Here is a 27,757-nt window from a genome sequence, read left to right as displayed (position 1 = left end):
ACTCCAGATAACCAACCACAACCACAGTCCCTTGTCAAGTTAAGTAGAAGAGGTTGGTGTTTCCACTTAACATCTTTAGAATGAAGTCTGCTCTAATCCAGAGTGAACCAGACTGGAAGAAATAGGTATGTCTGGAATATTTTCCACTAACAATTTATCCCTTAAACATTAATACCTGCTTTCTGTATTTGTATTTGTGAGTATCTTACTTGTGTACATTTTACATATTTATTCTGAAAATCAAAGTGTTTGATTAGTCTCACTAATAATCCTCTGAGATCTTGTATTTGAACAGACACATCACACCTCTGCCTAACAGGGAACCAGAAAGGTCAAGTTCATTTGGTACTTACTGGCCCCTACTATATTCCAGGCACTGTACTTGGCCCTGAAGACATGGAAACAGTGTCCACTTCAGCACGTCAACACAAATTTGCACAGTAGCCTTGCCCCTTTCCTGGTTGAGCCTTTTCTGTTTGCTTTTTTTATTATTATTGCTTCTGGTTACAGACACATCTAAACTTAGTTTCTGGCTGAAGTAAACTTAACAACTTACTTAGAAATGCTGAAAAAACAAGCTTCCCCAAAGCATACACACAATTAACTCGAGAGGATCCATAAAATTCTAATGAAGGCCATGAAGAAACTGAAACTGAGGAATGTGGCATGCTCAGTTTCTCTAATCCTGGAGAACATTTTGAAGTCAGCAGCTGTCAGCTGACTGGCACAAGCTTTGCAAGCTTCCCCCTGGCGCGCAGTAAGACACTATCTATCTAATTAATCAATCAATCTAGCAGGCAGTAAGAGTCTATCTATTTTGTGACACAGGGTCTGTTGCTCTGGAGCGCAGCGGTGCAATCATGGCTCACTGCACCTGGACCTCCTGGGCTCACCTCAGCCTCCAGAGTGGCTGGAACTACAGGTGCGTACCATCGCACTCAGCTAAGTTTTGTAGAGATGAGGTTTCACCATGTTGCCCCGGCTGGTCTTGAACTCCTGGGCTCAAGCAGTCCTCCCACCTCAGCCTCCCAAAGTGCTGGGATTACAGGCTTGAGCCACCGCACCCGGCCAAATCCTATTTAAAACAGGGAAGCGCAGACAAGGCTGTGCCTGCAACACAAATAGGAATTAATACCGCCAGACAACTGCTTCACAGGTCTAGCTCAGTGGATCTCAACTGGGAGTGATTTTGCTCCCGTCATTCAGCAATGTCTGCAGACCTTTCGGGTTGTCACAACTTGGGGGATAGGGTTAACAATTACTGAGTGGAGTCCAGGGATGCGTTTAACCTCCTACAACACACAGGACGGCCTCCAACAACAATTACTCAGCAATGGTACCAGGTTTGAGAAACCCTGGTCTAGCTAGAAATAGCAGCTGCGAATCACAAGCAGCTCCCATTTCCTTATTATTTGGCTATTCATACACAAAGCTAAACAGGCAACATCTCATTCAGTAATTTTCCCCCAATTGTTAGCACTGGCTTTAAACTGTTGTCCAACAAGCAACAAGTCATTTACCCCTAAGCCACAATGGGAAAAGTTAGCAAAGACAGAATTCTACTTAGTGATAAGGAGGCCAAACAATTTAGCTGTCCTTGGGGAATATATCACTTCCACACTCGCTGTTTCTATTCTAACAGGACATTAATTACAGCATTTTCGTCACTGGATAATTTAACAAAAGGATGCTCCGTTACAAGACATGAGAGAGAGAAAGGGGAGCTGGGATCTATGTTAAGAGTATGTGTACAATTAATACCTCACTATTTAGCCTCTCTGACTGGCCCTGCTTCCTTCCCAAAGTGATTAGATTTAAAGGTGGAACTTTCACGGCTGATGAGAAGTTAATATTGTAATACACATACATCACAAGATTAAAAGTATAACCTTAAATAAGCGAAAAGTTCCCAGAAATACCAAAGTCACCAGCAGCAAAGGAAAAAGGCTCTGGATTCGTGAACAAGCTCTTCAAAGCTGGGCAAGGGACTTACTCATATCTTTGGGTTAAGATTCTGTCTACAAAATGAAGAGGAGAGAGTAGAAGATCACTAATGGCCAACTGCAAAATAATATTGATCACAGAAATAAAATCCAACAACCAGGCCCCTTACACTGAACTAAGGTATCCAGTGCAAGACGAAAAGAGTACTTTGAAAAGTCAGTCTCACCGGGTAACAGGAGATCAGGACGCTGTAGCGCGTTATCCTGATGTTCCCCCCACTTGCACTAGGGGGCAGAGTTCTCCCCAAGGGGGAGCCACGGACCCCCGTGGTGCTCAGACAGGCTGCAGGAAGAGTGAGATCCGTGCAAACTGAATACAAATTTCTATATTTTCATCAGATTTTCTAAGGGACCTAGAACACAAAAACAACAAAGTTAAGAATCATTGCCCTAGGGGCAGGGCCTCCGTTTTCTTGCAGATGCAAGCAATTAAACACCGGAACTCACTGTAGCCCGAGGGTCCTTTACCACTGGACAACGTGCAACTCTTGCAGAAAGTTCTGGTGCCTTTTGACAAGCATGAAAACAAAAGTCTATGGACTAGAAAATGCGAGCGTCTCACAATTATATATATTTCACTTTTTTTAAGAAAAGGAAAAATATGTATTGATGAATAATTCCTTTCTAGTCTTCCTTCCACAATGAATGTGGGTATCACATCTGAAACACCACTTTTAAAAACTAGATATGACTACTAAACAAGAATGCATTTATCACTTTGGCCAGTATGAATAGCTGTCTGAGAATACAGTCAGTGAGCATGCAGAAAGCAGAATGACTTGAAATATTATATCCAATTAAATCAGATAAACCAAGTCGGCTAACACAGAGGCAAGCCCTCATCAATCTGATTTGCTGGAAGACTCCAAAGCGGTTCTGCACTCAGAAAACATTCCCTGGCTTTCAACGAAAATCACATCAGACTCTCTCAAGTCAACTAAGTTTACTTTGAGCCACTTCAAACCTCAAACTTAAACAGAATTTATTAAATAAACACAACCAAGAAAGGAAAGGGAGCCAAGAAACCACAGTAACTCTCGATCCCAGAGGGGGGAAAAGGGCTCTCGAGTTAAGTTTCAGTGTCCCACCCTCAACGACCCTAAAGAGGGCATCCGTTTCATCTATTATTAAAATAGCCATTGTTTGCCCTAAACGAATTTTCTTTACATTCGAATTCAAAATCTGCATGGACACTCTACACAAATATATGATCTTTTGATCCCACGGTATGGAGTTATCCCAAGCCTTAAAAGAGCACTTCTCGGCAAGCAAAGAACTTAAGTCTCCAAGGTCCGGCAGGCAAGGAAAACAGCAACTGATTAAACCCTTGCCTCTCCTTCTCACACTTCATTAAGCCGTCTCCTCTGGAAGTGTTTGAACCCCTGCACAGGAAGCCCGCACGTTTTGCAAAGGAAATACCAGACCAGACCTTTCTTGGAGAAAGGCAGGTCCCCGCTGAACATTTTATTGGGCTTCCTGCACCCGGGCAGTCGAGCGGGCGGATCGCCCCGCCCGGGCCCCGGCGCGCGCCGCCTCACCTGGCGCGGGGTGTCCCGGGGCGCCCCGAGAGCCAGCCACCCACGCAAACGGAAACGCACCTTCGCTACCTCCCGGAGCAAAATGCGAGCGCGGGACAGGACGAAACAAAACCTGCCCGGGCTTACTCATCAGAGACTCCGCGGGGGGATGGGGGGCGATTTCAGGAGACTCCCAGAAAGTTGCGCCCTCCAGGGCTTAGGAAAAAGTACCCAGGGCGCGCGGCGTGGTGGGCAGACGCCTCCCTCCCTGGGCTCCGGAGGCCAGGTCGGACTGGGAGCGCACTTACCTCGGTGAAGAAGTTATCCATTGTTCCAGCGCAGTCCCGGACTCGCCGAGTGCCGCTCCGACTCGCGGAAGTCAGCGCCGCCGCGGGTCCGGGGAAACCATGCGTGTCACGGCGCCACTCCCGAGAACGCGCGCCCGCGGGGCTCCCCTGCTGCCATCGCCCGGTCCCTTCTTGTCCTTCTCACCTTTTGTTCGCCCAAACCCAAGTCCCTAACTCGCCCGTCCCGACGGCAGCCTTTGTCTCTTCTTCCTCTAAGTTCCTCACTACTGGGCGCAGCGCTCGCAAGCGGAGAACAGCTGGTGGCACATTCTTCCCCCAGGCGGGGGAAGGCGGCGGGGTGCTGGCGAGCGCGGCCCCCTCCCTCTGCGCTCCGGCCGGGGGCCCTCGGGGCGGGCAGGAGGACAGCGGGCCGCAAAGTGAGCAGGAGCCGCGATCCCCGCGCGAGCGCTTGGAGGTGAGCAGTCCCGCGCCGCGGCTCAGCCAGCTCTCGCCCGCGGGACTACAGCCCGGCGACCTCGCCCCGCCCTCCCGCAGCCGGCCCCGCCCCCAGGAGCTTGGCCCTCCGCCAACCACACCGTCTGGCCCCTCCAGGGCGGAGCGCCCCGCCCCCTTCCCGACCAGGCCCCGCCCACTCTGAGTCCGAAGCAGCCGCAGGCTCGTTAGCGGACCCGGGAGGGGGCCGCGTGTTTCCCCAGGTCTTCCCACGTAGGCGTGGGGAGGGGATTTAACTCTTCCCTCTGCAGAGAGCGACTAAACAATCACTTAGAGGGGAGGAGAAGGGACTGGGGGCTTCTTTTGTGCCTTTCATGTTTAGCAGACCCTGGAACCGGCTCAACACGGATCTCATTAATGCAGCCCGGTAGACGAGCAATCTCGGGAAGGAAGCGCGGTCAGCGGAGCTGCCGGGGCTGCGGGGCCAGATCAAAGCGGAAGACGGAGGCTAATCAGAATTTCTGGAAGCTGCATTCCCGTGTTGACTTTCTCTCCTGCAGTCGGGTTTGCTTAAGACGTTTGCGTAACAGCGGGGAAATGTAGTTTTGAAACTGGAAGGGGACGTAGCCAATATCACCTTTAAAAATGTAACCCTTTTCTAGACCTCAAGGAAGCAGAGATGGCAGATGGCACTGAGATGGACGAATGATCAAACCCACCTGGTACTGAGTCCCGTTTCCCCTAGGGCAGTTCTTTTAACTTTATGCTGTGCGAGGGTCACCTGGGAACCTTGTTAGAACGCAGGCTGGAACAATCTGCTTTCCAGGTGCCCCTCAGGTGCTACCTGGTCCTGTGCTGAACGAAAGCTTGTAACAAGTAGAGAAATTAAGAGTAAACTTTTGTAGCAATTTAATAATGCCACGACATCCAAGCACATGATCAGTGGACTCTTTGAACCGAGTATAAACCAGTTTGGGTGTTGTCAGACTCACGTGGTGAGTCACACCTGGCGCCGCAGTGTATTGGTACCTGGCCGACTGGGAACAAAAATGGCTGGTTCTTCAGCACAAAAGATTTGAGATGCTCTCTCCAGGGAATTTGCCAACTGCTACTCAACCTTTAAAACTCAGCTCACAGAGTCACATCTTCCAGGGGAAGGAACCCTTCCCAAAGATGCTACTCCACTCACCCCACCCAAGCTCCCCCTAACCACTGGGCTAGATGCCCACTCTAGGATTTATTCCTAAGACTGCTGGGGAAGGACTGTGCTTTAAGATGAGTATCCCCAGGCTGTCTCACAGCATGAATGAATGAATGAAACATCCTTCTGTAATCCTTATGGGGAAAGTCAAGCATGTTTGTAACTTATCCCAGTCCAGTTCTTCACCATTAATATCATTGCTCCCACCTCACTTCCCTTTAGAAAGAGTCAAGGTGTAAATTAGTTAATGATATTGTGCAATGTTGTTCTGTTTCACAGGTTTACACGCTTAAGGCGCTGAGCCATTAAAGCTTGTGTCCAAGGTCGCAAGGAAAGTGAAGATGGAGTCAGGATAAATACCAACAATCCCAGTGCTTAGTCAAATGGGTCCTGCAACCACTGGTGTTCAGATACTGGAGCAGAACAATTACAGTCATTATGGTATTAATCTGCACACAACATCTCTGCCAGAGAAATTACCAGGGAGATTGTTGAAGTGAGTGTGTGGGTGTGACGTGGTTCCCAGCATCAGCCCAGCCACTGATACGTTGGGCAACCTCGCCATGTCATTTCAAAAGTCACTTTCCATATCGGCTCATCAGTTGTAACAAATGTACCACACTAATGCAACATGTTAATAATAGGGGCAAGTGAGGGTGAGGGGCTAGGAGGGGTCTATGGACACTCTCTGTACTTTCTGGCCAATTTTTATGTAAGCCTAAAACTGTTTTTTTAAAGTCTACTAATCTTTTAAAGGTGATTTTCCTGCCAATTATGAAGATATCGTTAATAATTGCCCCCAATTTGACTCACATAAAGAATGGTGAGCCAGATCCAATATATAAAGTTTAGATTTTACTGAATCATTTTATTTCTTCAAAAAGCTTACATCATCAGTTAACAGGGTAAGAAAGTTAAAAAAAAAAAAACTTACATCAATGTTTTATAAATGTTGATCCCTAGATCACCTTATCAGTTGCTAAAAAGAAAAAAAAAACTGACTCTGAATCTCTGTGGCAAATGGATTACCTAAGAATTTGCATTTTTTATTTCTTTACCTGTGGATTATATTGAAAGAATTTGCATTTTAATAAGCACCCCGATAACCAGTTCAGAGCTTGGGAATCGCCACTTTATCAGAATTCATCAGCTTTTCTATATATCCCCATATTCTCAAAAAGGTGTAAGATAAGCTGCGGCAGCGAAACTCTTACTTGCTGAACAGCAAAATGCATGTTCTAAATAAGATATCTAACCCTCAAGTATTTGGGGTTGAATCAGTTGTTAAAAAGCAGCGTGTTAAATTTATAAGGGCTTTGACAGGATTGGACAGAGACTGGGAAGCATTTTAAATCAATAGATTTCTAAGAATATCTAGTCTCATTACCATTTCTTAAAATTTAAGTGCTTCCTCTGAGAGAGTTGTGCTAACCACTGGACAAAGCAGTTTAGACTAAATCTATTAAACCCTGCCCTCTGAGAAGCGACAGAGGCACAAGAATGGTAATAATAGAAGGATGAGTGTGTTTCCATGAGGCAAAGGTCTGTCTCAACTCTCTGTCCTACCTGTCTTTCAAATAAACCAGGCTAACAGAGTATGACATTTTCAAAATAAAACACCCCAAAAGCTCAAGTTAAATTATCTTATTTAGTGGCATACATTAATCTACAATCAACAAAATTTTAATACTGATTGGATCATTTCCCCACTGAAAGAGAGAGTTGCATATGTATATTTGTGAGTTAAGTAATAACAATCTTCTGTTTTTGTTCTCCACCAACAGTTTGTTCGTTTTTAGTTGAAACAGGTTGTCTAATTTCCTTTGTGAATTCAAATTGAGTTCCTTTTGTTGTTGCTGCTGCTGCCGTTCCTTGTCTTGATGTGTCTTGGGGTGTAGAGTCTTTTCCATTATCTTTTTTTTTTTTTATTAAACACTCACCCCTTAATTGCCCCTGTTAGAATATGGCTTAATTACTAGTTATAGAAAGGGAAAGTTCTCAAAGTTTCTTTCACACAAATTAGAAGTTAATAACTGACAATTCTAAAGTCCTTTCATGCTTAACTAAACGGCAGTCCATCCTTTGGGCTCACTTACCCTCTTGGATGTTTAAAACATCAAATGTTTTTACCTTCTCAAACAAAAGGGAATTTTTTTAATGTGCTTTAAATTTTTACACAAGTGTTTCTTTTATTTCTCATAACTTAGCATTCAGAAATCCTCAAGGGAATTTTTTTCTGCTGAAACTGAAAACAATTGTAGGTGGTTTCAATAGAATAAATTTGGGAGAAAATACCTGAAATGTTTCACATTGTAATAGAATTAAGTACAGAAGAATAAACATAGAACTAAAATGGGGAGAAGACACTGGAAGAACTCATTTCTGCCAGCGGTTGTATTTCTCTACAAGATGAGCTAGGGCAAGGATGTCATTCACCTCATTAGAGAGCATGTGATGGACAGTTAATTCTAACTAAATCCCCATCACTTCAAACTACAGCAAGAATGCCTCCTACAACTGATATCCTACAAAAATCATGGAGTGTTAGTTTCACAAATTAATCAGTTTTCATGTTTGGGGCTGGTCCTGTTGCGTATAATAAAGAAAAAGTACAAAAATCCCTGAAACCCTGAAAAGCTGCCTAATGATTAAGCCCGCTCGGAGCTATGTTTGACATCTCGCTTTCTCTCTTGATGTTTTTGTGTCTTTATGACCCTCTCTCTTCCATTACTCCAGGGTGGCTCAGAGACTGACTGCAAAGTTTATCATCTCTCTACCATTGTTGTTAATCACAACATGTTTGCCACTTCCAAACCTTGTGTCCTCACTTATTCCTCTTGCTTGCATCTTCAGCCTTTCCCACTCAGTATCCAAGCCAATAAACAAGATCGTGTCGGCTCTATTTGAAAACAGCTGCTCGTTAACCCAATTGCTCTCTGAACTACTGGACCATCTTTCTTCAAATGCCCAACTTCTCACTGCTGTACTTCATCCTCCAAGCAATCAACCCTTAAACCCCTCATGATCTGATTTTTGTCCCCCACCCCACTCTCTTGAAAGTCACTGTAACCTCAAATCATCAAATTCAACAGCCTGTTTTCCAATTTCACTCTCCTTGACATTCCCCTCTTTAAAAATTCTTTAACTTCTTAGCTTCAGGGCAAGCTTCATAGGTGTGCAACCCATATAGTTAATTGCATACAGCCCTAAGCTCCTCACGCTTGGTTTAATATTCTGTTGTTCCTATCTTAAAATTATTTTACGCATTTATGTACTTTTTTTTTTGTTAGGCATCAGATAACAGCAAATACAACTTTTTCTTAATAGGATGAATGAAGAACTAGTATTTGATAGTACAACAGGGTGACTACAGCAACAATAATTTATTGCATATTTTTAATTAATTAAAAGGGTGGAATTGTAATGTTCATAACACAAAGAAATGATAAATTCTTGAGGCGATGAATACCCTAATCACAATTACAAATAATGCAATTATTACACATTGTATGCCTGTATCCACACATTACATGTACCCCATAAATATATACACTATGTATTGATAATAATTAAAAATGAAAATAATTGCCGGGCGTGGTGGCTCACACCTGTAATCCCAGCACTTTGGGAGGCCGAGTCGGGCGGATCACGAGGTCAGGAGATCGAGACCATCCTGGCTAACACAGTGAAACCCCATCTCTACTAAAAATACAAAAAATTAGCCAGGCACTTGTAGTCCCAGCTACTGAGGAGGCTGGGAGTCTTGAGACGGAGTCTCGCTCTGTCGCCCAGGCTGGAGTGCAGTGGCGCGATCTCAGCTCACTGCAAGCTCCGCCTCCCGGGTTCACGCCATTCTCCTGCCTCAGCCTCTGGAGTAGCTGGGACTACAGGCGCCTGCCACCACACCCAGCTAATTTTTTTGTATTTTTTTAGTAGAGACGGGATTTCACCATGTTAGCCAGGATGGTCTCGATCTTCTGACCTGGTGATCTGCCCGCCTCCGCCTCCCAAAGTGCTGGGATTACAGGCGTGAGCCACCGCGCCCGGCCAAAAATAATTTATTTTATTTTATTTTCTTGAGACCAAGTTTCACTCTTGTCGCCCAAGCTGGAGTGCAATGGCGTGATCTCCGCTCACTGCAACCTCGGCTTCCTAGGTTCAAGTGATTCTCCTGCCTCAGACTGCTGAGCAGCTGGGACTACAGGTGCCCGCCACCATGCCCAGCTAATTTTTTGAATTTTTAGTAGAGACAGGGTTTCACCATGTTAGCCAGGCTGGTCTCAAGCTCCTGACCTCAGGTAATCCCCCCGCCTCGACCTCCCAGAGTGCTGGGATTACAGGCGTGAGCCACCATGACTGGCCTGAAAAGTTTTCAACATATATATTTTTTAAATATAAACTGCTTCATGAATTTGTATGTCATCCTTGAGCAGGGGCCATGCTAATCTTCTCTCTGTCTTGCTTTAATTTCGGTATTTGTGCTGCCGAAGTAAGCACAAAAGAATTTTCATTTTAGACAGAGGGTACAGTGGCACAATCATAGCTCACTGCAGCCTTGAACTCCTGGCCTCAAGAGATCCTCCGACCTTGGCCTCCCAAAACACTGGGGTTACAGATGTGAGCCACTGCAATGGCCATTAATATTCTTTTTTTTTTTTTTTTGTGACAGAGTCTCACTCTGTCACCCAGGCTGGAATGCAGCAGCTTGATCTCCGCTCACTGCAACCACCTCCACCTCCTGGGTTCAAGCGATTCTCGAGCCTCAGCCTCCCAAGTAGCTAGGATTACAGGCTCGGGCCACTACGCCCAGCTAATTTTTGTATTTTTACTAGAGATGGGGTTTTACCATGTTGGCCAGGCTGGTCTTGAACTCCTGACCTCAAGTGATCCACTTGCCTCGGCCTCCCAAAGTGCTGGGATTACCGGCATGAGCCACTATGCCCGGCCAATATTCTTAATAATTGTTGAACAAACGGCTCTGCCTTTTCATTTTGCATAGGGTGCTACAAATCATGAAGCTGGTTATTTTTAGCTTTTGTGACCCTCTGTTTGTCTGGCTCTCCCATCTCTTTGACCACTTTCTTCCCCTTGTAGGCTCCCCTTCTCCTTCTCCCTCCAAAGTATGGTGGATCCCGAGCACATGTTCTTCCCCCTATTCTTATGTTCTCACCATTAATTCTCTGTACTTCACCTGCCATATCTTCATAAATGATCCCCAAATCTATAATTCAAGCTATAAGAAGTCCAAGCCACAGGCCAGGTACAGTGGCTCATGCCTGTAATCCTAGCACTTTGGGAGACTGAGGCAGGTGGATTGCTTGAGCTTAGTAGTTTGAGACTAGCTTGGGCAACATAGAAAAACGCCATCTCTACAACGACAAAAACAACAGCAACAAAATTAGCCAGGTGTGGGGGCGCATGCCTGTTAGTCCCAGCGACTTGGGAGGATCACTTGAGCCTGGGAGTTGGAGACTGCAGTGAGTGGAGATAGCACCACTGCATTCTAGCCTGGGCCACAGAGCCAGACCCTGTCTCAAAAAAAAAAAGAGAAGAAGAAGAAGAAGAAATCCCAACTACATTTCCAACCATTCGTTGAATTTTTCCTAGTGAGGTTCTTCTCACACTTCAAAACCTTCTTCACTCTCCCAACAACTTCTATCAACTTCCCTATATTTATTAATGGAATAGTCATAATTCAGTCACTGTAATGAGAGGGTATCTGTCTTTCAGAGCTGCCCTAAATCTTCTGATGATCTTACACACATGCAGGTCTATCCCCATCAAAGCCTCCCTTGCTTTACATATGTGACTTCGGTTTTATTAATCGATACCCTCATTCGTGGGTTTAATCTAGGAAACAAACTATGAGGAGACCAGGGAGACTCAGAGCATCAATTTCAGTGGTTCAGGTCATGGCAGAGGTAATGTTTTCATAATTTTTAAAATCAAATTATGTACATCTCCAGGGATCCCACCCACCCAAAGGGAAGCAATACAAAACAAAACAATACAATATGAAATGGAGAGCAATACAAAACAACAAGAGGCTGACCATCCAAGAAAGTTGAGACTAAGATTCATGGGGTTCATCACAGGGCCAATTTTATGTAAACTCTTATTAGTGAGGCTTTGTTTTCCCCACCGAAAATTGCCTGATAGCACCACTATTAATTTTGCTTCTGGAATGAGTTGAGAATATTTTTGGATTTTTTATTTCCAGAGCTTCCGTCAAATGCAAGTGTGTGCTGCTGAAGTATTAGGAAAAATCAATTAAGTGCACTGAGTTGTTTATATAAGAATATCCAGGACAAAATTGTTTAGAAAAGTTAAAAACCTAGCTGGGAGAGGTAGCTGATGCCTGTAATCCCAGCACTTTGGGAGGCCGGGACAGGCAGATCACCCGAGGGTCAGGAGTTGGAGACCAGCCTAGCCAACATAGTAAAACCCTGTCTCTACTAAAAATACCAAAAAAATTTGCTGGGCCTGGTGGCGCGCCTGTAATCCCAGCTACCCGGGAGGCTGAGGCAGGAGAATCACTTGAACCCAGGAGGCGAGGTTACAGTGAGCCGAGATCGTGCCGTTGCACTCTAGCTTGGGCGACAAGTGAAAACTCCGTCAGAAAGAAAGGAAGGAAGGAAAGAAGGGGAGAAAGAAGGAAGGAAGGAAAGAAGGAAGGAAGGAAGGAGAGAAAGAAAGAAACAAAGAAACAAAGAGAAAGAAAGAGAAAGAAAGTTGGTTAAAAACCTGGACACAACCTAAAAGCCTCTCAGAAGGAGATTGGTTAAGCAAACTATGGTAAATGTGCATAGTGACATACTCTTTGTGTTAGTTGTCTGTTTTGTATAACAAGCCACCTAAAACTAAGTGGCTGAAGACAATGACTTGTTATTTCTTGATGGGGCTTGACCTCTGTGCTGTTATCTGGGCTCTCTCGGGTGACTGCAGTCAGTTAGCTGCTCAGCTGTGTCTTGTGATCTAGGATGGCCTCCCGCACAGGACAGGAGCTCATGGGGATGGCTTGGATAGCTGGTTCACTCTCTCCACGTGGCCTTTACACTACGACAGTCTCAGGAATGCATTAGGATGACAGCAAAAGCTGCAAGACCTTGTGCAGTTGCTTCTGCCATATTTAATTGGTCAAAGCCTGACATAAAGCCAGCCCAGACCCCAGACCTCAGACCCCAGACTCTTTTTTTGTTGTTGTTTTTTGAGACAGCTTCTTACCCTGTCACCCAGGCTGGAGTGCAGTGGCATGATCTCAGCTTACTGCAACCTCCTCCTTCCGAGTTCAAGCGATTCTCCTGCCTTAGCCCACCATGCCTGGCTAATTTGTTTTATATTTTTATTAAAGACAGCGCTGCACCGTGTTGGCCAGGCTGGTCTCGAACTCCGGACTCAGGCAATCTGCCTGCCTTGGCCTTCCAAAGTGCTAAGATTTCAGGTGTGAGCCACGGAGCTTGGCCCAGATCCCAGACTCTCTTGATGGAAGAAATTGCAAGAAATCTGTGGCCACTGGTGAGAGAGGGAAGGGTAAAATTCACATAACTCCAAATTTAGCATTCTCAAGTGTACAATTCAGTGGCATTTGGTACATTCACAGTGTTGTACAAGCATCACCACTCTCTAGTTCCAGAATATTTTCATCCCTCCAAAACTAAACCAATACTCATTACTTCTCTGATTCCTGTCAACCCCTAGCCTCCATTAACCACTCATTTGTTTTCTGTCTTTGTGGATTTGCCTATTCTGGATATTTCATGTGAATGGAATCATGCAATAGGTGACCTTTTAGACTGGCTTCTTTCATTCAGCATAGTGTTTGCAAGGTTCATCCATGTTGTGAATTCATTCTTTTTTATCACCTGAGTAATATTCCATTATATCAAGCTTGTCCAACCTATGACTTTGAATGCCACCCAACAAAACTTTGTAAACTTTCCTAAAACATTATGATTTTTTTTTTTTGCAATTTTAAAAAACTCATTAGCTATATCATTAGTGTATTTTATGTATGGCCCAAGACAATTTTTCTTCCATTGCAGCCCAGGGAAGCCAAAAGATTGGACACCCTTGCATTATATGAATATACCTCATTTTTACAATCCATTCATCAGTTGATGGACATTTGGGTTGTTTTCACATTGGGGCTACTGTGAATAGTGCTACTATGAACATTCATGTACCTGTTTTCAGTTATGTGGGGAATATACCTAGGAGTGGAATTGCTGAATCACATGGTAATTCTATGTTTAACTTTTTGAAGAACTGCCAGACTGTTTTCCATTGTGGCCATTTTTAATTCAATATACTATCAAACAGCAAAAATGATTAATATATCTATATTAATGTGGAGGTATGAATATGTAAAAGAAAAGTTACAGAATGACATGTTTCATTGGTACCTTATAGAAATGTTTAAAAAACAGTGACTTCAACCAGCCTGGCCAACATGGTGAAACCCCGTCTCTACTTTTTTTTTTTGTATTTGTAAAAGTACAAAAATTAGGCCAGTCACAGTGGCTCACACCTGTAATCCCAGCACTCTGGGAGGCCAAGGTGGGTGAATAACCTGAGGTCAGGAGGTCGAAACCACCCTGGTCAACATGGCAAAACCCCATCTCTACTAAAAATAACAAAAATTAGCTGGGCGTGGTGGCGGGTGCCTGTAATCCCAGCTACTTGGGAGGCTGAGGCAGGAGAATCACTTGAACCTGGGAGGTGGAGGTTGCAGTGAGCTGAGATCGCACCACTGCCCTCCAGCCTGGGCAACAGAGTGAGACTCTGTCTCAAAATAAAAATAAAAATACAAAAATTAGCCAGGTGTGGTGGTGCATGCCTGTTATCCCAGCTTCTCGGGAGGCTGAGGCAGGAGAATCGCTTGAACCTGGGAGGTGGAGGTTGTAGTGAGCCACTGCACTCCAGCCTGGGCAACAGAGCAAGACTCTGTCTTAAAAAAAAACACACACAAAACAAAACAAAAACAGTGACTTAAAGCAAATATTGCTTATTTTTCTCTCATGAAGGGTGGAGTACTGGGCATGGTGGCTCATACCTGTAAATCCCAGTACTTTGGGAGGCCAAGGTAGGCAGATCATCTGAGCCCAGGAGTTCAAGACCAGCCTGGGCAACACAGTGAGACCTCGTCTCTATTTATATAAATTAAAAATTAATAATGGATATGGTTTGGCTGTGTGTCCCCACCCAAATCTCATGTTGAATTGTGACCTCTAGTGCTGGAGGAGGGGCCTGGTGGGAGGTGATTAGATGATGGGGGCGGACTTCCCCCTTTGCTGTTCTTGTGATGGGGAATGAGTTCTCATGAGATCCGGTTGTTTAAAAGTGTGGAGGACTTCTGTCTTCACTCTCTCGCTCCTGCTGGTCATGTGAAGATGTAGTTGCTTCCCCTTCACCTTTCACCATGATTGTAAGTTTCCTGAGGCCTCCCTAGCCATGCCTCCTGTACAACCTGTGGAACTGTGAGTCAAATAAACCTCTTTTTTTCATAAATTACCCAGTTGCAGGTAGCTCTTTGTAACAGTATGAGAATGGACTAATACAATAATTTTTTTTAAAAGGTTGGAGGACAGGGATTTTCCTTAAGGTACTCATGACACCAGCTCCTTGCAGTTCTCTCACCAGTATTCTGGTGTGGCCCTCAGCCTCACCCATCAGGAAGGCAGCCTTGCTTCCTCGGCAGCAGGGCATGGCAGGAATAAGGAAGGAGGAAAAATGAACCTGCCTGCTCTCTTAGGGACAATTTCAAAACCTCTTTCTTTTGTAAATTGCCCAGTCTCAATATGTCTTCATCAACAGTGTGAAAATGGACTAATATAGGGCCCTAATCCATTCTGACTGCTATCCTTAGAAGAGGAGACTTGGACATACAGAGAAACACCAGGGATGCTCATGCACAGAGGAAAGACCACATGAGGATGCAGTGAGAAGACAGCTGTCTGCAAGCTAGGGAGAGAGGCTGCAGGAGAAATCAACCCTGCTGAGACCTTGATCTTGGACTTCCAGCCTCCAGCATTGTGAGAAAATGAATTTCTGTTGTTCAACCCACCCAGTCTGTGTTATTTTGTTATGACATCCCTAGCAAACTCATACAGGGAGTCAGAAGAAAATTCCCAAAGAAAGCTGTACTTGAACCAGGGCTCCATGGACGAGTCAGAGTCCACCAAATGGCGAAGACAGGAAAGCACATTCTAGGCACATGGCATATGGAAGGACCCAGAGGTATGAGAAGCATTTTTAGCAAAGGGTACCAAGTTCAGAGCGATTAGGGCAGAGAGTGTGTGGGTGGAGTCATAAAAGACAAACTGGAAAGTTTGCTTTAAACTCCCATTCAACTGGTTTAAAATTAGTAGTATGCTTGTTAACATTGGAGAACTGACTCTTTGGAGAGGTTAGCTGTGATCTGCAACACTTACCAGTTTCTCTGGTGTAAATACTCTCACCATGGCTGATTTTTGTTTGCTTTTTTATTTTTATTATTTTTTTTGAGACAGAGTCTCTCTCTGTCATCCAGGCTGGAGTGCCATGGTGCAATCTCAGCTCACTGCAGCCTCTGCCTCCCAGGTTCAAGCAATTCTCTTGCCTCAGCCTCCCGAGTAGCTGGGACTACAGGCGCCCACCACCACACCCGGCTAATTTTTTTTTTTTTTGTATTTTTAGTAGAGACAGGGTTTTGCCGTGTTAGCCAGGATGGTCTCGATCTCCTGACCTCGTGATCCACCCGCCTCGGCCTCCCAAAGCGCTGGGATTATAGGCGTGAGCCACCGCGCCTGGCCTACATCTGCTATTTCATAGGTTACTGTACTTGCCCTTGGCAGGTTTAGACTCAACAAATGAAGTAATGCATAACCAATTTTTCATCTAGCTGAAGAGATCACACAAATGCACGCACAGACAAAAGGAGCTTGAGGTGATTGCTGAGGAAGATAAGAGATTTTGGGCCTCAGAGGAGAAGGCATCTCCATGGTGGCAGTGGTAGTTTCAACCATCACAGGGCGGGAGAGATGAACCTGAGCCTTCAGGAAGAAAAGGAAGGGTCATTTTGGGCATTCAGAAGAAGATAAAAAGGTGTAGAGCTCCAGAGAGGTAGGGAGAGAGAAGACTGTGAGATGGAGAGGGGTTTGAATGAGGGAGTTTTCTGTTTCTTTTTTTAATTTTATTTTTGAGACAGGATCTGGCTCTGTTGCCCAGGCTCTAGTGCAACTTCCACCCCCTGGCTCAAGCAATCCTCCTGTCTTGGACTCCTGAGTAGCTGGGACTACAGGTTTGCAACACCATACCTGGCTAATTTTTTTTTTCTTTTTTTTGTAGCTGTGGGGGTTTCGCCATGTAGTCTAGGCTGGTTTTTGTTTTGTTTTGGGTTTTTTTTTTGAGATGGATTCTCACTCTGTCGCCCAGGCTGGAGTATAGTGGCATGATCTCGGCTCACTGCAACCTCTGCCTCCCGGGTTCAAGCGATTCTCCTGCCTCAGCCTTTTTAGTAGAGATGGTGTTTTGCCATGTTGGTCAGGCTGGTCTCGAACTCTTGACCTCAGGTGATCCAGCAGCCTCGGCCTCCCAGAGTGCTGGGATTACAGGCGTGAGCCACCGCACCCCACCTACCAGATCCTTTTGAGGCTGATAAAGCACTTTGGGACCTGCCTCCTGCCTCTCTCTCCTCCAATCCCCACCCCATAACCACATCGGCCTCCCTGTGCCCAGAGCACAGCAGCCATGCAGCTTGATCCTATCTCAGGGCCTTTGCACTTGTGTTTCTATCACCTGCAGTGTTTCCTCACCCTCCACTTACCCCCACTCACTCTGCATGACTGCCTTGTCTCTTCACTGAGGACTCAGCTCACATGTTATCCCATCAGCCTATCTAATTCTGCACTGACACATCAGTCCTACCTACCCCCACCCCACCTGATGTTCCTCACAGCATTCATCACTCGATGAAATGATCTTATGTATGCTTTTTTTCTTTTTCCCCCAGGGGTCAGCAAACTGAAGCTCAAGGGGCCGATTTGGCACAAAGCCTGTTGCTGAAATGAAGTTTTATTAAAACAAAACACTTCCACTCATTTCCACATCGTTCAAGACTGTTTTTCACTCTGACGGCAGAGTTGAGTAATTGCAACAGAGACCATATGACCTTCAAAGTCTAAAAAATATTTATTATCCCTTCCTTTAAGAAGAGATGTGCTGATCCCTGGTTACTTGTTTACAGTGTTTTCATGTGATATGGTTTGAAGCTGTGTCTCCACCCAAATCTTATGTCGAATTGTAATCTCCAATGTTGGAGGTGAGGCCTGGTGGGGTGATTGGATCATAGGGACAGATTTTCTCCTGGTACTGTGTTGAGATAGTGAGTGAGGTCTTATGATATCTGGTTGTTTAAAAGTGTGTGGTAAAGGCTGGGTGCGGTGGCTCACTCTTATAATCACAGCACTTTGGGAGACCAAGGTGGGCAGATCACGAGGTCAGGAGTTCGAGACCAGCCTGGCCAACACAGTGAAACCCTGTCTCTACTAAAAATACAAAAATTAGGTTGGTGTGGTGGCACGTGCCTGTAATCCCAGCTACTCAGGAGGCTGAGGCAGAAGAATTGCTTGAACCTGGGCAGTGGATGTTGCAGTGAGCCAAGATCGCGCCACTGCACTCCAGCCTGGGTGACATAGCTAGACTCCGTCTCAGGGGGGACAAAAAGAGTATGTGACACAGGCCGGGTGCAGTGGCTCATGTCTGTAATCCCAGCACTTTGGGAGGCCGAGGCAGGCCGATCACTTGAGGTCAGGAGTTCAAAACCAACCTGGCCAACATGGTGAAACCCCACGTCTACTAAAAATACAAAAATTAGCCAGATATGGTGGTACATGCCTGTAATCCCAGCTACGCAGGAGGCTGAGGCAGGAGAATTGCTTGAACCTGGGAGGCAGAGGTTGCAGTGAGTGGAGATTGCACCCACTGCACTCCAGCCTGGGCAAGAGAGCGAGACTCTGTCTCAAAAAAAAAAAAAGTGTGTGGTATGTCATGTCCCCCGCCCATGGTCCTGTTCCTGCCATGTAAGACACCTGCTTCTGCTTTGCCTTCTGGGGTAAAAGCTCCCTAAGGCATCCCTAGAAGCAGATGCTGCCATGCTTCCTGTACAGCCTGCAGAACCCTGAGCCAATTAAACCTCTTTTCTTGGCCAGGTGCGGTGGCTCATGCCTGTAATCCCAGCACTTTGGGAGGCCGAAGCAGGCAGATCACCCGAGGTCAGGAGTTCGAGACCAGCCTAGCCAACATAGTGAAACCCCATCTCTACTAAAAAATACAAAAATTAGCTGGATGTGGTGGCACATGCCTGTAGTCCCAGCTACTCGGGAGGCTGAGGCAGGAGAATGGCTTGAACCCAGGAGGCGGAGGTTGCGGTGAGCCGAGATCACACCATTGCACTCCAGCCTGGGCGATAAGAGTGAGACTCCACCTCCAAAAAAAACAATAAATAAACTCTTTCTTTATAAATTACCCAGTCTCAGGTATTTCTTTATAGCAGTGCAAGAACAGACAAATACACTGTGCTTATTGTCAGGAAAATATAACAGGGAAAAGTTAGGAAGTCAGCTCCTTGAGAGCAGAAGATTTGTCTGTTTTATCCCCTGCTGTGTGCTCGGCACCCATAATGCCTATTGTTATTGTATAAATAAAAGAACAGGAATGGGCCGGGTGTGGTGGCTCATGCCTGTAATCCCAGCACTTTGGGAGGCCGAGGTGGGTGGATCACGAGGTCAGGAGATCGAGACCATCCTGGCTAACACGGTGAAACCCCGTCTCTACTAAAAATACAAAAAAATTAGCGGGGCATGGTGGCGGGTGCCTGTAGTCCCAGCTACTTGGGAGGCTGAGGCAGGAGAATGGCGTGAACCCGGGAGGCAGAGCTTGCAGTGAGCCGAGATAGCGCCACTGCACTCTAGCCGGGGCGACAGAGCGAGACTTCGTCTCAAAAAAAAAAAAAAGACAGTGGGAACGAAGAGATGATAGCATTGTTAACTAAAAGACTTGAATGCAAACCTGAATACTACTCCTGCTCCTAGTATTACTATTAATTATAAAGGCTGCAGTATATATATGTGTGTGTGTGTGAGTATATATACATATACTCACACACACACACATATATATACTGCAGCCTTTATAATTTATATATATATAAATGTATATATATATATATATATACACATTTTTTTCTCACTTTGTTGCCCAGGCTGGAGTGCAGTGGCACCATCCCAGCTCACTGCAACTGCCGCCTCCTGGGTTCAAGCAATTCTTCTGCCTCAGCCTCCCGAGTAGCTGGGATTACAGGCGTGTGCCACCACGCCCAGGTAATTTTTTGTATTTTTAGCAGAGACAGGGTTTCACCGTGTTGGCCAGGCTGGTCTCAAACTCCTGACCTACAGTAATCCACCCACCTCGGCCTCCCAAAGTGCTGGGATGACAGATGTGAGCCACCACGCCTGGCCAAGGTTACAGTATGTTAAGGAGAGCTAGCGTTATGCTGGGCACTGCTCTGCATGCTTCTCTTGTATTACATTCTTTTTTTTTTTTTTTTTTTTTTTTTTTGAGATGGAGTCTCGCTCTGTCACCCAGGCTGGAGTGCAGTGGCGCGATCTCGGCTCACTGCAAGCTCCGCCTCCCGGGTTCATGCCCTTCTCCTGCTTCAGCCTCCTGAGTAGCTGGGACTATAGGCGCCCGCCACCACGCCCCACTACTTTTTTTGTATTTTTAGTAGAGACGGGGTTTCACCGTGTTAGCCAGTATGGTCGCGATCTCCTGACCTTGTGATCCACCCGCCTCGGCCTCCCAAAGTGCTGGGATTACAAGCGTGAGCCACCATGCCCGGCCTTGTATCACATTCTTTAATGTTCATGTCAGCCCAGTGAGGGAGGTTTCATTCTACCCATTTTATACATGTGGAAACCTCCACTCACAGAATTCAAGTTCATTTTCCAAGATCCCACCGTTGACCTATGGCCTCCAGCTCCAGGAGGTTTCTCAAGCTACCCTCTTTCTTCTGCCCCATCTTGCCCGGAAAGGACATAAACTTCGGTGTAAGACAGAACTGGGTTCAAAATCAGACTTCCTGGCTCTGCAACTCAGTCCTTGGCACTTTGTTTACTGTAAAGCTGGGAAATAACCTCCACCTATTTCTCAGCGTCTTGAGGATTAGATCAGACAGGTAAACTCTTCACGGAAGCGCCTGCCACATAGTGGATGCTCAAAAATGTCAGTTCCCAGCTGGGAGCAGTGGCTGATGCCTGTAATCCCAGCACTTTGGGAAGCTGAGTCGGGCAGATCACTTGAGGCTAGGAGTTCAACACCAGCCCGGGCAACAAAGCAAGACCCTGTCTCTACCAAAAAAATAAAAAAATAAAAAATAAAATTAGCGAGGTGGCAGAGATGGAAGAATTGCTTGAGCCCAGGAGTTCTGGCTGCAGTAAGTTATGATAGCGCCATTGCACTCCAGCCTGGGCTACAGAGCAAGACCTAATCTCAAAAAAAAAAGAGTCAGCTGCCTTTGCTCTTTGTTAGGACAATGACTAGGACAAGTTTCACTGGGTCCAAGGTTTCCTTTCTGCCTGCTGGGGGCAGGGTGCACTGAGGCAGCCCTCTTGCCTGGGGAAGCAGGTGTGTTCGTGTCTTTGCAGTTGGGAGCACTCTCACCTGGGCTGGAAACCTTTCATGACCTTTTCCCCCCACAGCTTTCTCTTTTTGACCCTGTCCATTTACCTTGGTTGGAAACAACCCCATGCCTCTTCAACTGCTTTACCCTTGAGCCATAGAGTTCTGCTGAGACTCATTCTGCCTCCACCCTCCCATTCCAAGCTCCCTAGTTCCAGACACCGCCCCAGAACAAGCAGAGAAATTTGAACAGAAAGCAATGCCCAGCAAACCATAAAACTACCTGTGGTCTTGGCGCTCGCATTCGAGTAAGCGCAGAGAATGATGTAAATGGGAAAAGTCCTGATGAGTTTTGCAGGAATCTTAAAATGTTAAGAATGTAATAAATTTGATGTTGCCAGAAAACAGACAAGAGTGGGGTAGGGGAGGTAGGGGGGGTTGGGGGGACACGGGGCAGGGCCGGGGGTTGTGGGAAAAGTAACTGGGTAATATGTTAGAGGTTCCGAATTAGTCATCCGGTTCTTTGAATTAAGCAAGAAAAACCAACCCTGGCAAACTTAAGAGGGAAAATGAATTTACTTTTAAAAATTTATTATTATTTTATTTAGCCAAGTGAGACTCAAGGGGAAATGAATTTATGTGCGGCATATTGGGTAACTTGTAGAATCCAAGAGTAGAAACTTCCTCTTCCAGCACCACATGGCATTACTAGGTAGCATTTCTTCCCACATGCACCTCGATAGGCTCAGTATGACCGCTAGGCATCCTTTAAAATTCATATATGGCACTTTAGGAGGCTGTGGCGGGTGGATTACTTTAGGTCAGGAATTCAAGACCAGCCTGGCCAATATGGTGAAACCCCGTTCCTACTAAAAATACAAAATTTAGCCAGGCATGGCGGTGGGCGCCTGTAATCCCAGCTACTCGGGAGGCTGAGGCAGGAGAATCTCTTGAACCCGGAAGCAGAGGTTGCAGTGAGCTGAGATAGTGCCATTGCACTACAGCCTGGCGACAGAGTAAGACTTTGTCTCAAAAAAATACATAAAAATAAAATTCATATACGTGCACATATGTCCAAATTAATGGACATTCTACAAAATGCCTGACTAGTATTCCTCATATTGTCAAGGTCATTGAAAATAAGGAAGGGGCTAGGCACAGTGGCTCACACCTGTAATCCCAGCACTTTGGGAGGCCGAGGTGGGTGGATCACGAGGTCAGGAGATCAAGACCATCCTGGCCAACATGGTGAAACCCCATCTCTACTAAAAATAAAAAATTAGCTGGTCGTGGTAGTGTGTGCTTGTAGTCCCAGCTACTCAGGAGGCTGAGGCAGGAGAATTGCTTCAACCTGGGAGGCGGAGGTTGCTGAGATGGCACTGTTGCACTCCAGCCTGGCGACAGAGTGAGACTCTGTCTCAAAAAAAAAAAAAAAAAAAGAAAAAGAAAATAATGAAGTTTCGAGAAACTATCACAGACTAGGGAAAGTAAGGAGACCTGATGACTAAATGTATGGTGGGATCTTGGAACAGAAAAAGGACATTTGTGGAAAAACTAGTGGAATCTGAGTGCAGTCTGGGGATTAGCTCATGGTGATGTACCCATGTTGGTTTCTCAGTTTTGACAAATGGTCCAAGATGTCAACACAATACACGGAACTCTCTGTACTATCTTTGCCACTTTTCTGTAAATCTAAAATTATTCCTCCAAAGAGTGTCCTTAAAAACTTTATAAATCTGCTCACAAGAAGGTAAGGGAAATCCACAAAAGCCCCAAAGGAAGTCAAGGCAAAACCCCAAATAGCAAGTGATTCCCCAGCGAATGAGGAACAGGAGCCCAGGTCTGAGTCACTGCTGAGATTCTTGCCTAAAGCAGGAACCCTCAAGGGCCTACACCCTCAGAAATTCACAGCACTGAAAATTCCCAAGTCTTGTCAAAGGTCCTGACAAAAAAAACTTGTCAATTTAGGCTTTGATTTGGTGTAAAAAATGGAATCTCCCCTGAGAATTCTTAAACTCATAAACACGAGCAGAGTTTATTGTATTGTTTTTGTTTTGTTTTGAGACAGGGTCTCACTCTGTTGTCCAGGCTGGAGTGCAGTAGTGCAATCACTGCTTACTGCAGCATTGACCTCCTGGGCTCAAGTGATCCTCCCATGTCAGCCTCCCAAGTAGTTGAGACAACAGGCATGCACCACCACACCTGGATTTATTTTTTAATTTTTTGTAGAGACAGGGTCTCCCTTTGTTGCCCAGACTGGCTTCAAAATCCTGGTCTCAAGCAATCTTCCTACCTTAGCCTCCCAAACTGCTGGGATTATAGGCAACAGCCTGTTTAAAAAATCCTGATTTAGAACTTTAATTTATAGTATCTGTTGTGGCCTGAATTATGTCCCCCCTCCAAATTCATATGTCGAATCCTTAACACCCAGTACCTCAAAATGTGACTGGATTTACAGACAGGGTCTTCAAAGAGATAATGAGGTTGAGGTTACAATGAGGCTGTTAGGGTGGGCCCCGATCCAATCTGACTGCTGTCCCTATAAAAAGAGCAGATTTGGCCAGGCGCTATGGCTCACGCCTGTAATCCCAGCACTTTGGGAGGCTGAGGGGGTCAGATCACGAGGTCAGGAGTTTGAGACCAGCCTGACCAACATAGTGAAATCCTGTCTCTACTAAAAATGCAAAAATTAGCCAGGTGTAGTAGCGTGCACCTGTAATCCCAGCTACTGAGGAGGCTGATGCAGGAGAATTCCTTGAACCCAGGAGGCAGAGGCTGCTGTGAGCTGAGATCGCACCATTGCACTCCAGTCTGGGTGACAGAGCGAGACTCCATCTCAGGGAAAAAAAAGGGGGGAGGGGATTCGGACACACAAAGAGACATTACAGATACTCACACACCGGAGGCCATATAAGGATGTAGTGAGAAGGTGCACGGTGAGAGTGCAAGCCCCCGAGAGAGGCCGCAGGAGAAACTAACCCCACCAACTGCTTGATCTTGGACTTCCAGCCTCCACAACTATGAGAAAATAAATGTCTATTGTTTACGCCATCCAGTCTGTGGTATTTTGTCATGACAGTCCCAGCAAACTAAATATACTGCCCAAATGTCCCAGAAAAACCCAAGCAAAAGAAAAAGAAAGAAAAAAAAGCAATAATTTTAAGCACATACTCATACGTAGAGCCCTTTTAGGGCAAACCCTCTGGGGAAGAATTCACCCTCATCCCAATGGCCTGGGGATTCTGAGAGGCATGAACACACCATAAAACAGAAAACCCTGACATCGGGGCTTAAATAGCAGAAGCTTATTCTTCTCTCATTAAAGTAAGGTACTGAGCCAGCAAGGGTGGGTGCAGGGGCTTCACGGCTCTTGGGATTTCTGGGTCCTTTATTTTCTATGAAGCTTATTGGAATGGGTTTAAGAGACATCGAGAGAAGAGGACTGAAGGGCATTAAGCGCAGACTTGCTAGGAGTTGGTTAGAAAGGAAACTAGTGAAATGGGGAAATACCTGGAGAGAAAAGTAAAGACAAAAGAAAGGTTCTATTTTAAGAAGGAGAGGCTGGGTGCAGGGTCTCACGCCTGTAATCCCAGCACTTTGGGAGGCTGAGGCAGGAGGATAAGTTGAGGTCAGGAGTTCAAGACAAGCCTGGCCAACGTGGTGAAACCCCATCTCTACTAAAAAATACAAAAATTAGCCGGGCGTGTTGATGCGCACCTGTAGTCCCAGCTACTTGGGAGGCTGAGGCACGAGAATCGATAGAACTGGGAGGTGGAGGGTGCAGTGAGCTGAGATCACGCCACTGCACTCCAGTCTGGGCAACAGAGTGAGACTCTGTCTCAAAAATAAAATAAAATACAATTTTATGATTTCAAAGAAGGAGAACTCATCCATGCTTGGGTGCTTATGGGAATGGACTAGTTGAAAGGCGAAAGTTGGTAGATAGAGAGGAGAAAAGCGTGGACAGAGGGATGCCTTTGAGTTGTCAAGAAGGGGAGATTTGGTATCCAGATTGCAGTGTGTGACCTGACTGTGGAAGAGGACCTCAGAGAGGCAAAGAGCACCCCTAGCTTTGGAGGTGGTGAGAGGTGAAGCCAGCTGGACTTCCTGGGTCTAGTGGGGACTTGGAGAACTTTTCTGTCTAGCTAAAGGATTGTAAACACACCAATCAGCACTCTAAAATGGACCAGTCAGTGCTCTGTAAAATGGACCAATCAGGAGGATGTGGGCGGGGCCAAATGAGGGAATAAAAGTTGGCCACCAGCGCCAGCACCTGCAAACAGTTCGGGTACCTTTTCCACACTGTGGAAGCTTTAGTCTTTCGCTCCTCACAGTAAATCTTGCTGCTGTTCACTGTTTGGGTCCACAGCACCTTTAAGAGTTGTAACACTTGCCAAGGAGGTTGGCTTCGCTCTTGAAGTCAGCGAGACCACCAACCCACCGGAAGGAAGAAACTCCAGACACAGTGGCACTGGGTGGAAATTGAACAAGGAGCTCTCCTGACTGAAGTCTGAGGCCCTCTCCCTGGTACAGTTGCTTCGAGGGCCTAGGCGGGGCCTCAGCAATGTGTTCCTATGGTTTTGAAAGTGTTTCTCGAGCTGTTTTCATTGTAATAGATGCACCTTAAGATTCAGCTTTCCAATGTTAGCTGTGTTACGCTCCCCCCTGCATTCTGGGGGCATTGGAGTAGGCGGGAGGATTCTTGAGACCTGAGTAAGGGGAAGTTTAGTGGTATATTAGTCAGGGTTTTCCAGAGATACAGAACCAACAGGATGTGTATATATAGAAAGAGATTTGGTTTAAGGAATTGGCTCACACAATTGCGGAGGCTTGCTTAGTCCAAAATCTGCAGGGTAGGCCAGCAGGCTGGAGACCCAGGGAAGAGTTGTAGTTCAAATGCTGGCAGAATTCCTTCCTCTTAAAGGGAAGTCAGTTTTTGTTCTAGTAAGGCCTTCAACTGATTGGATGAGGCCCTTTTCCATTATGGAAGGCAATCTCATTTGCCAAAGTCCACTAATTTAAATGCGAATCTCATCCAAAGACACCCTCATAGGCACATCCAGAATAATGTTTGACCAAATATCTGGTGGCCCAGCCAAGTGACATATAAAATTAGCCATCAAGGCCAGGCGTGGTGGCTCACGCCTGTAATCCCAGCACTTTGGGAGACCAAGGCCGTTGGATCACTTGCATCTAGGAGTTTGAGACCAGCCTGGCAACACAGTGAGACTCTGTCTTTACAAAAAATAAAAAATTAGCTGAGTGTCATGGTGTGCATCTGTAGTCTTAGCTACTCAGGAGGCTGAGGCAGGAGGATCACTTGAGCCTGGGAGGTCCAGGCTGCAGTGAGTCGTGATCACTCCACTACACTCAGCCTGGGCAGCAGAGTAAGACCCTGTCTCAAAAAAGAAATTAGCCATCATTCATAGGATAAATTTTTGTGCTTTGGAGTGTTTTGTTTTTGTATTTATTTATTTATTTATTTGAGACGGAGTCTTGCTCTGTCACCCAAGCTGGAGTGCAATGGCGCAATCTCGGCTTACTGCAACCTCTGCCTCCCGGATTCAAGGGATTCTTCTGCCTCAGCCTCTGGAGTAGCTGGGATTACAGGTGCGCACCACCACGCCTGGCTAATTTTTTTTTTTTTTTTAATTTTTAGTAGAGACAGAGTTTTACCATATTGGCCAGGCTGGTCTCAAACTCCTGACCTCGTGATCCACCTGCCTCGGCCTCCCAAAGTGCTGGGATTATGGGTGTGAGCCACCGCACCCGGCCATGTATTTTTTTTGAAACAGAGTCTTGGCCTGTCACACAGGCTGAAGTGCAGTGGCATGATCATGGCTCACTTCAGCCTGAACCTCCCAGGCTCAGACAATCCTCCTGCCTCAGCTTCCTGGGTAGCTGAGACCTCAGGTACATGCCACCATGCCCAGTTAATTTTTAAATTATGTATAGAAATGAGGTCTCCCTATGTTGCCTAGGCTGGCCATGAACTCCTGGGCTCAAGCGATCCTCCTGCCTTGGCCTCCCAAAGGGCTAGGATTGCAAACATGAGCCACTGCACCAAGCCATTTGTGTTTAAATGAATGCTAGCTGTCTGAGGGTAGTGCTGCAGTGAACATTCCTGCTTAGTGCATGGCTGACTCTACCAGGAAGGAGATCTGGAGACACATGGCCAGAGATCTTATTACAAAATATCTATTATATGAGCCCAAGAGGTTGAAGCTGCAGTGAGCCCTGATTGCGCCACTGCACTCTAGCTTGGGCGACAGAGTGAGACCCTGTCTCAAAAAGAAAAGAAGGCCGGTGCGGTGGCTCACACCTGTAATCCCAGCACTTTGGGAGGCAGAGATGGGCTGATCACGAGGTCAAGAGATCGAGACCATCCTGGCCAACATGGTGAAACCTCATCTCTACTAAAAATACAGAAATTAGCTGGGCATGGTGGCGGGTGCCTGTATCCCAGCTACTGGGGAGGCTGAGGCAGGAGAATTGCTTGAACCCAGGAGGCAGAGGTTGCAGTGAGCCGAGATCGTGCCACTGCACTCCAGCCTGGGGACAGAGTGAGACTCTGTCTCAAAAAAAAAAGTAAAGAAAAAGTAAAAAGGAAAAAGAAATGTCTGATAAGAGGGAAAAATGAAG

General features: G+C 46.0%; 1 protein-coding gene and 1 non-coding gene across 2 annotated transcripts in view; both read right to left on the bottom strand.

Moving 5' to 3' along the window:
- The window catches only part of MYO10 (myosin X), a 267,318-nt gene extending 262,973 nt beyond the window's left edge, over positions 1-4,345 (bottom strand). The window contains exon 1 of the mRNA XM_019013445.4: positions 3,829-4,345. Within this exon, the coding sequence (XP_018868990.2) occupies positions 3,829-3,849 (21 nt within the window). The 5' untranslated portion in view covers positions 3,850-4,345. The remainder of the gene's footprint in view (positions 1-3,828) is intronic.
- A 5,504-nt stretch (positions 4,346-9,849) lies between these two features.
- LOC115931394 (U6 spliceosomal RNA) lies at positions 9,850-9,958 on the bottom strand. The gene has a single exon (XR_004067893.2). It is a non-coding gene; the product is annotated as a U6 spliceosomal RNA (small nuclear RNA).
- Between the last annotated feature and the right edge of the window lie 17,799 nt (positions 9,959-27,757).

The sequence above is a fragment of the Gorilla gorilla genome, chromosome 19 (genome assembly GCF_029281585.2).
Source record: "Gorilla gorilla gorilla isolate KB3781 chromosome 19, NHGRI_mGorGor1-v2.1_pri, whole genome shotgun sequence".
NCBI classification, from domain to species: domain Eukaryota; kingdom Metazoa; phylum Chordata; class Mammalia; order Primates; family Hominidae; genus Gorilla; species Gorilla gorilla.
Note: the sequence above shows the minus strand (reverse complement) of the source record. Positions and strands in the feature narration are given on the sequence as shown.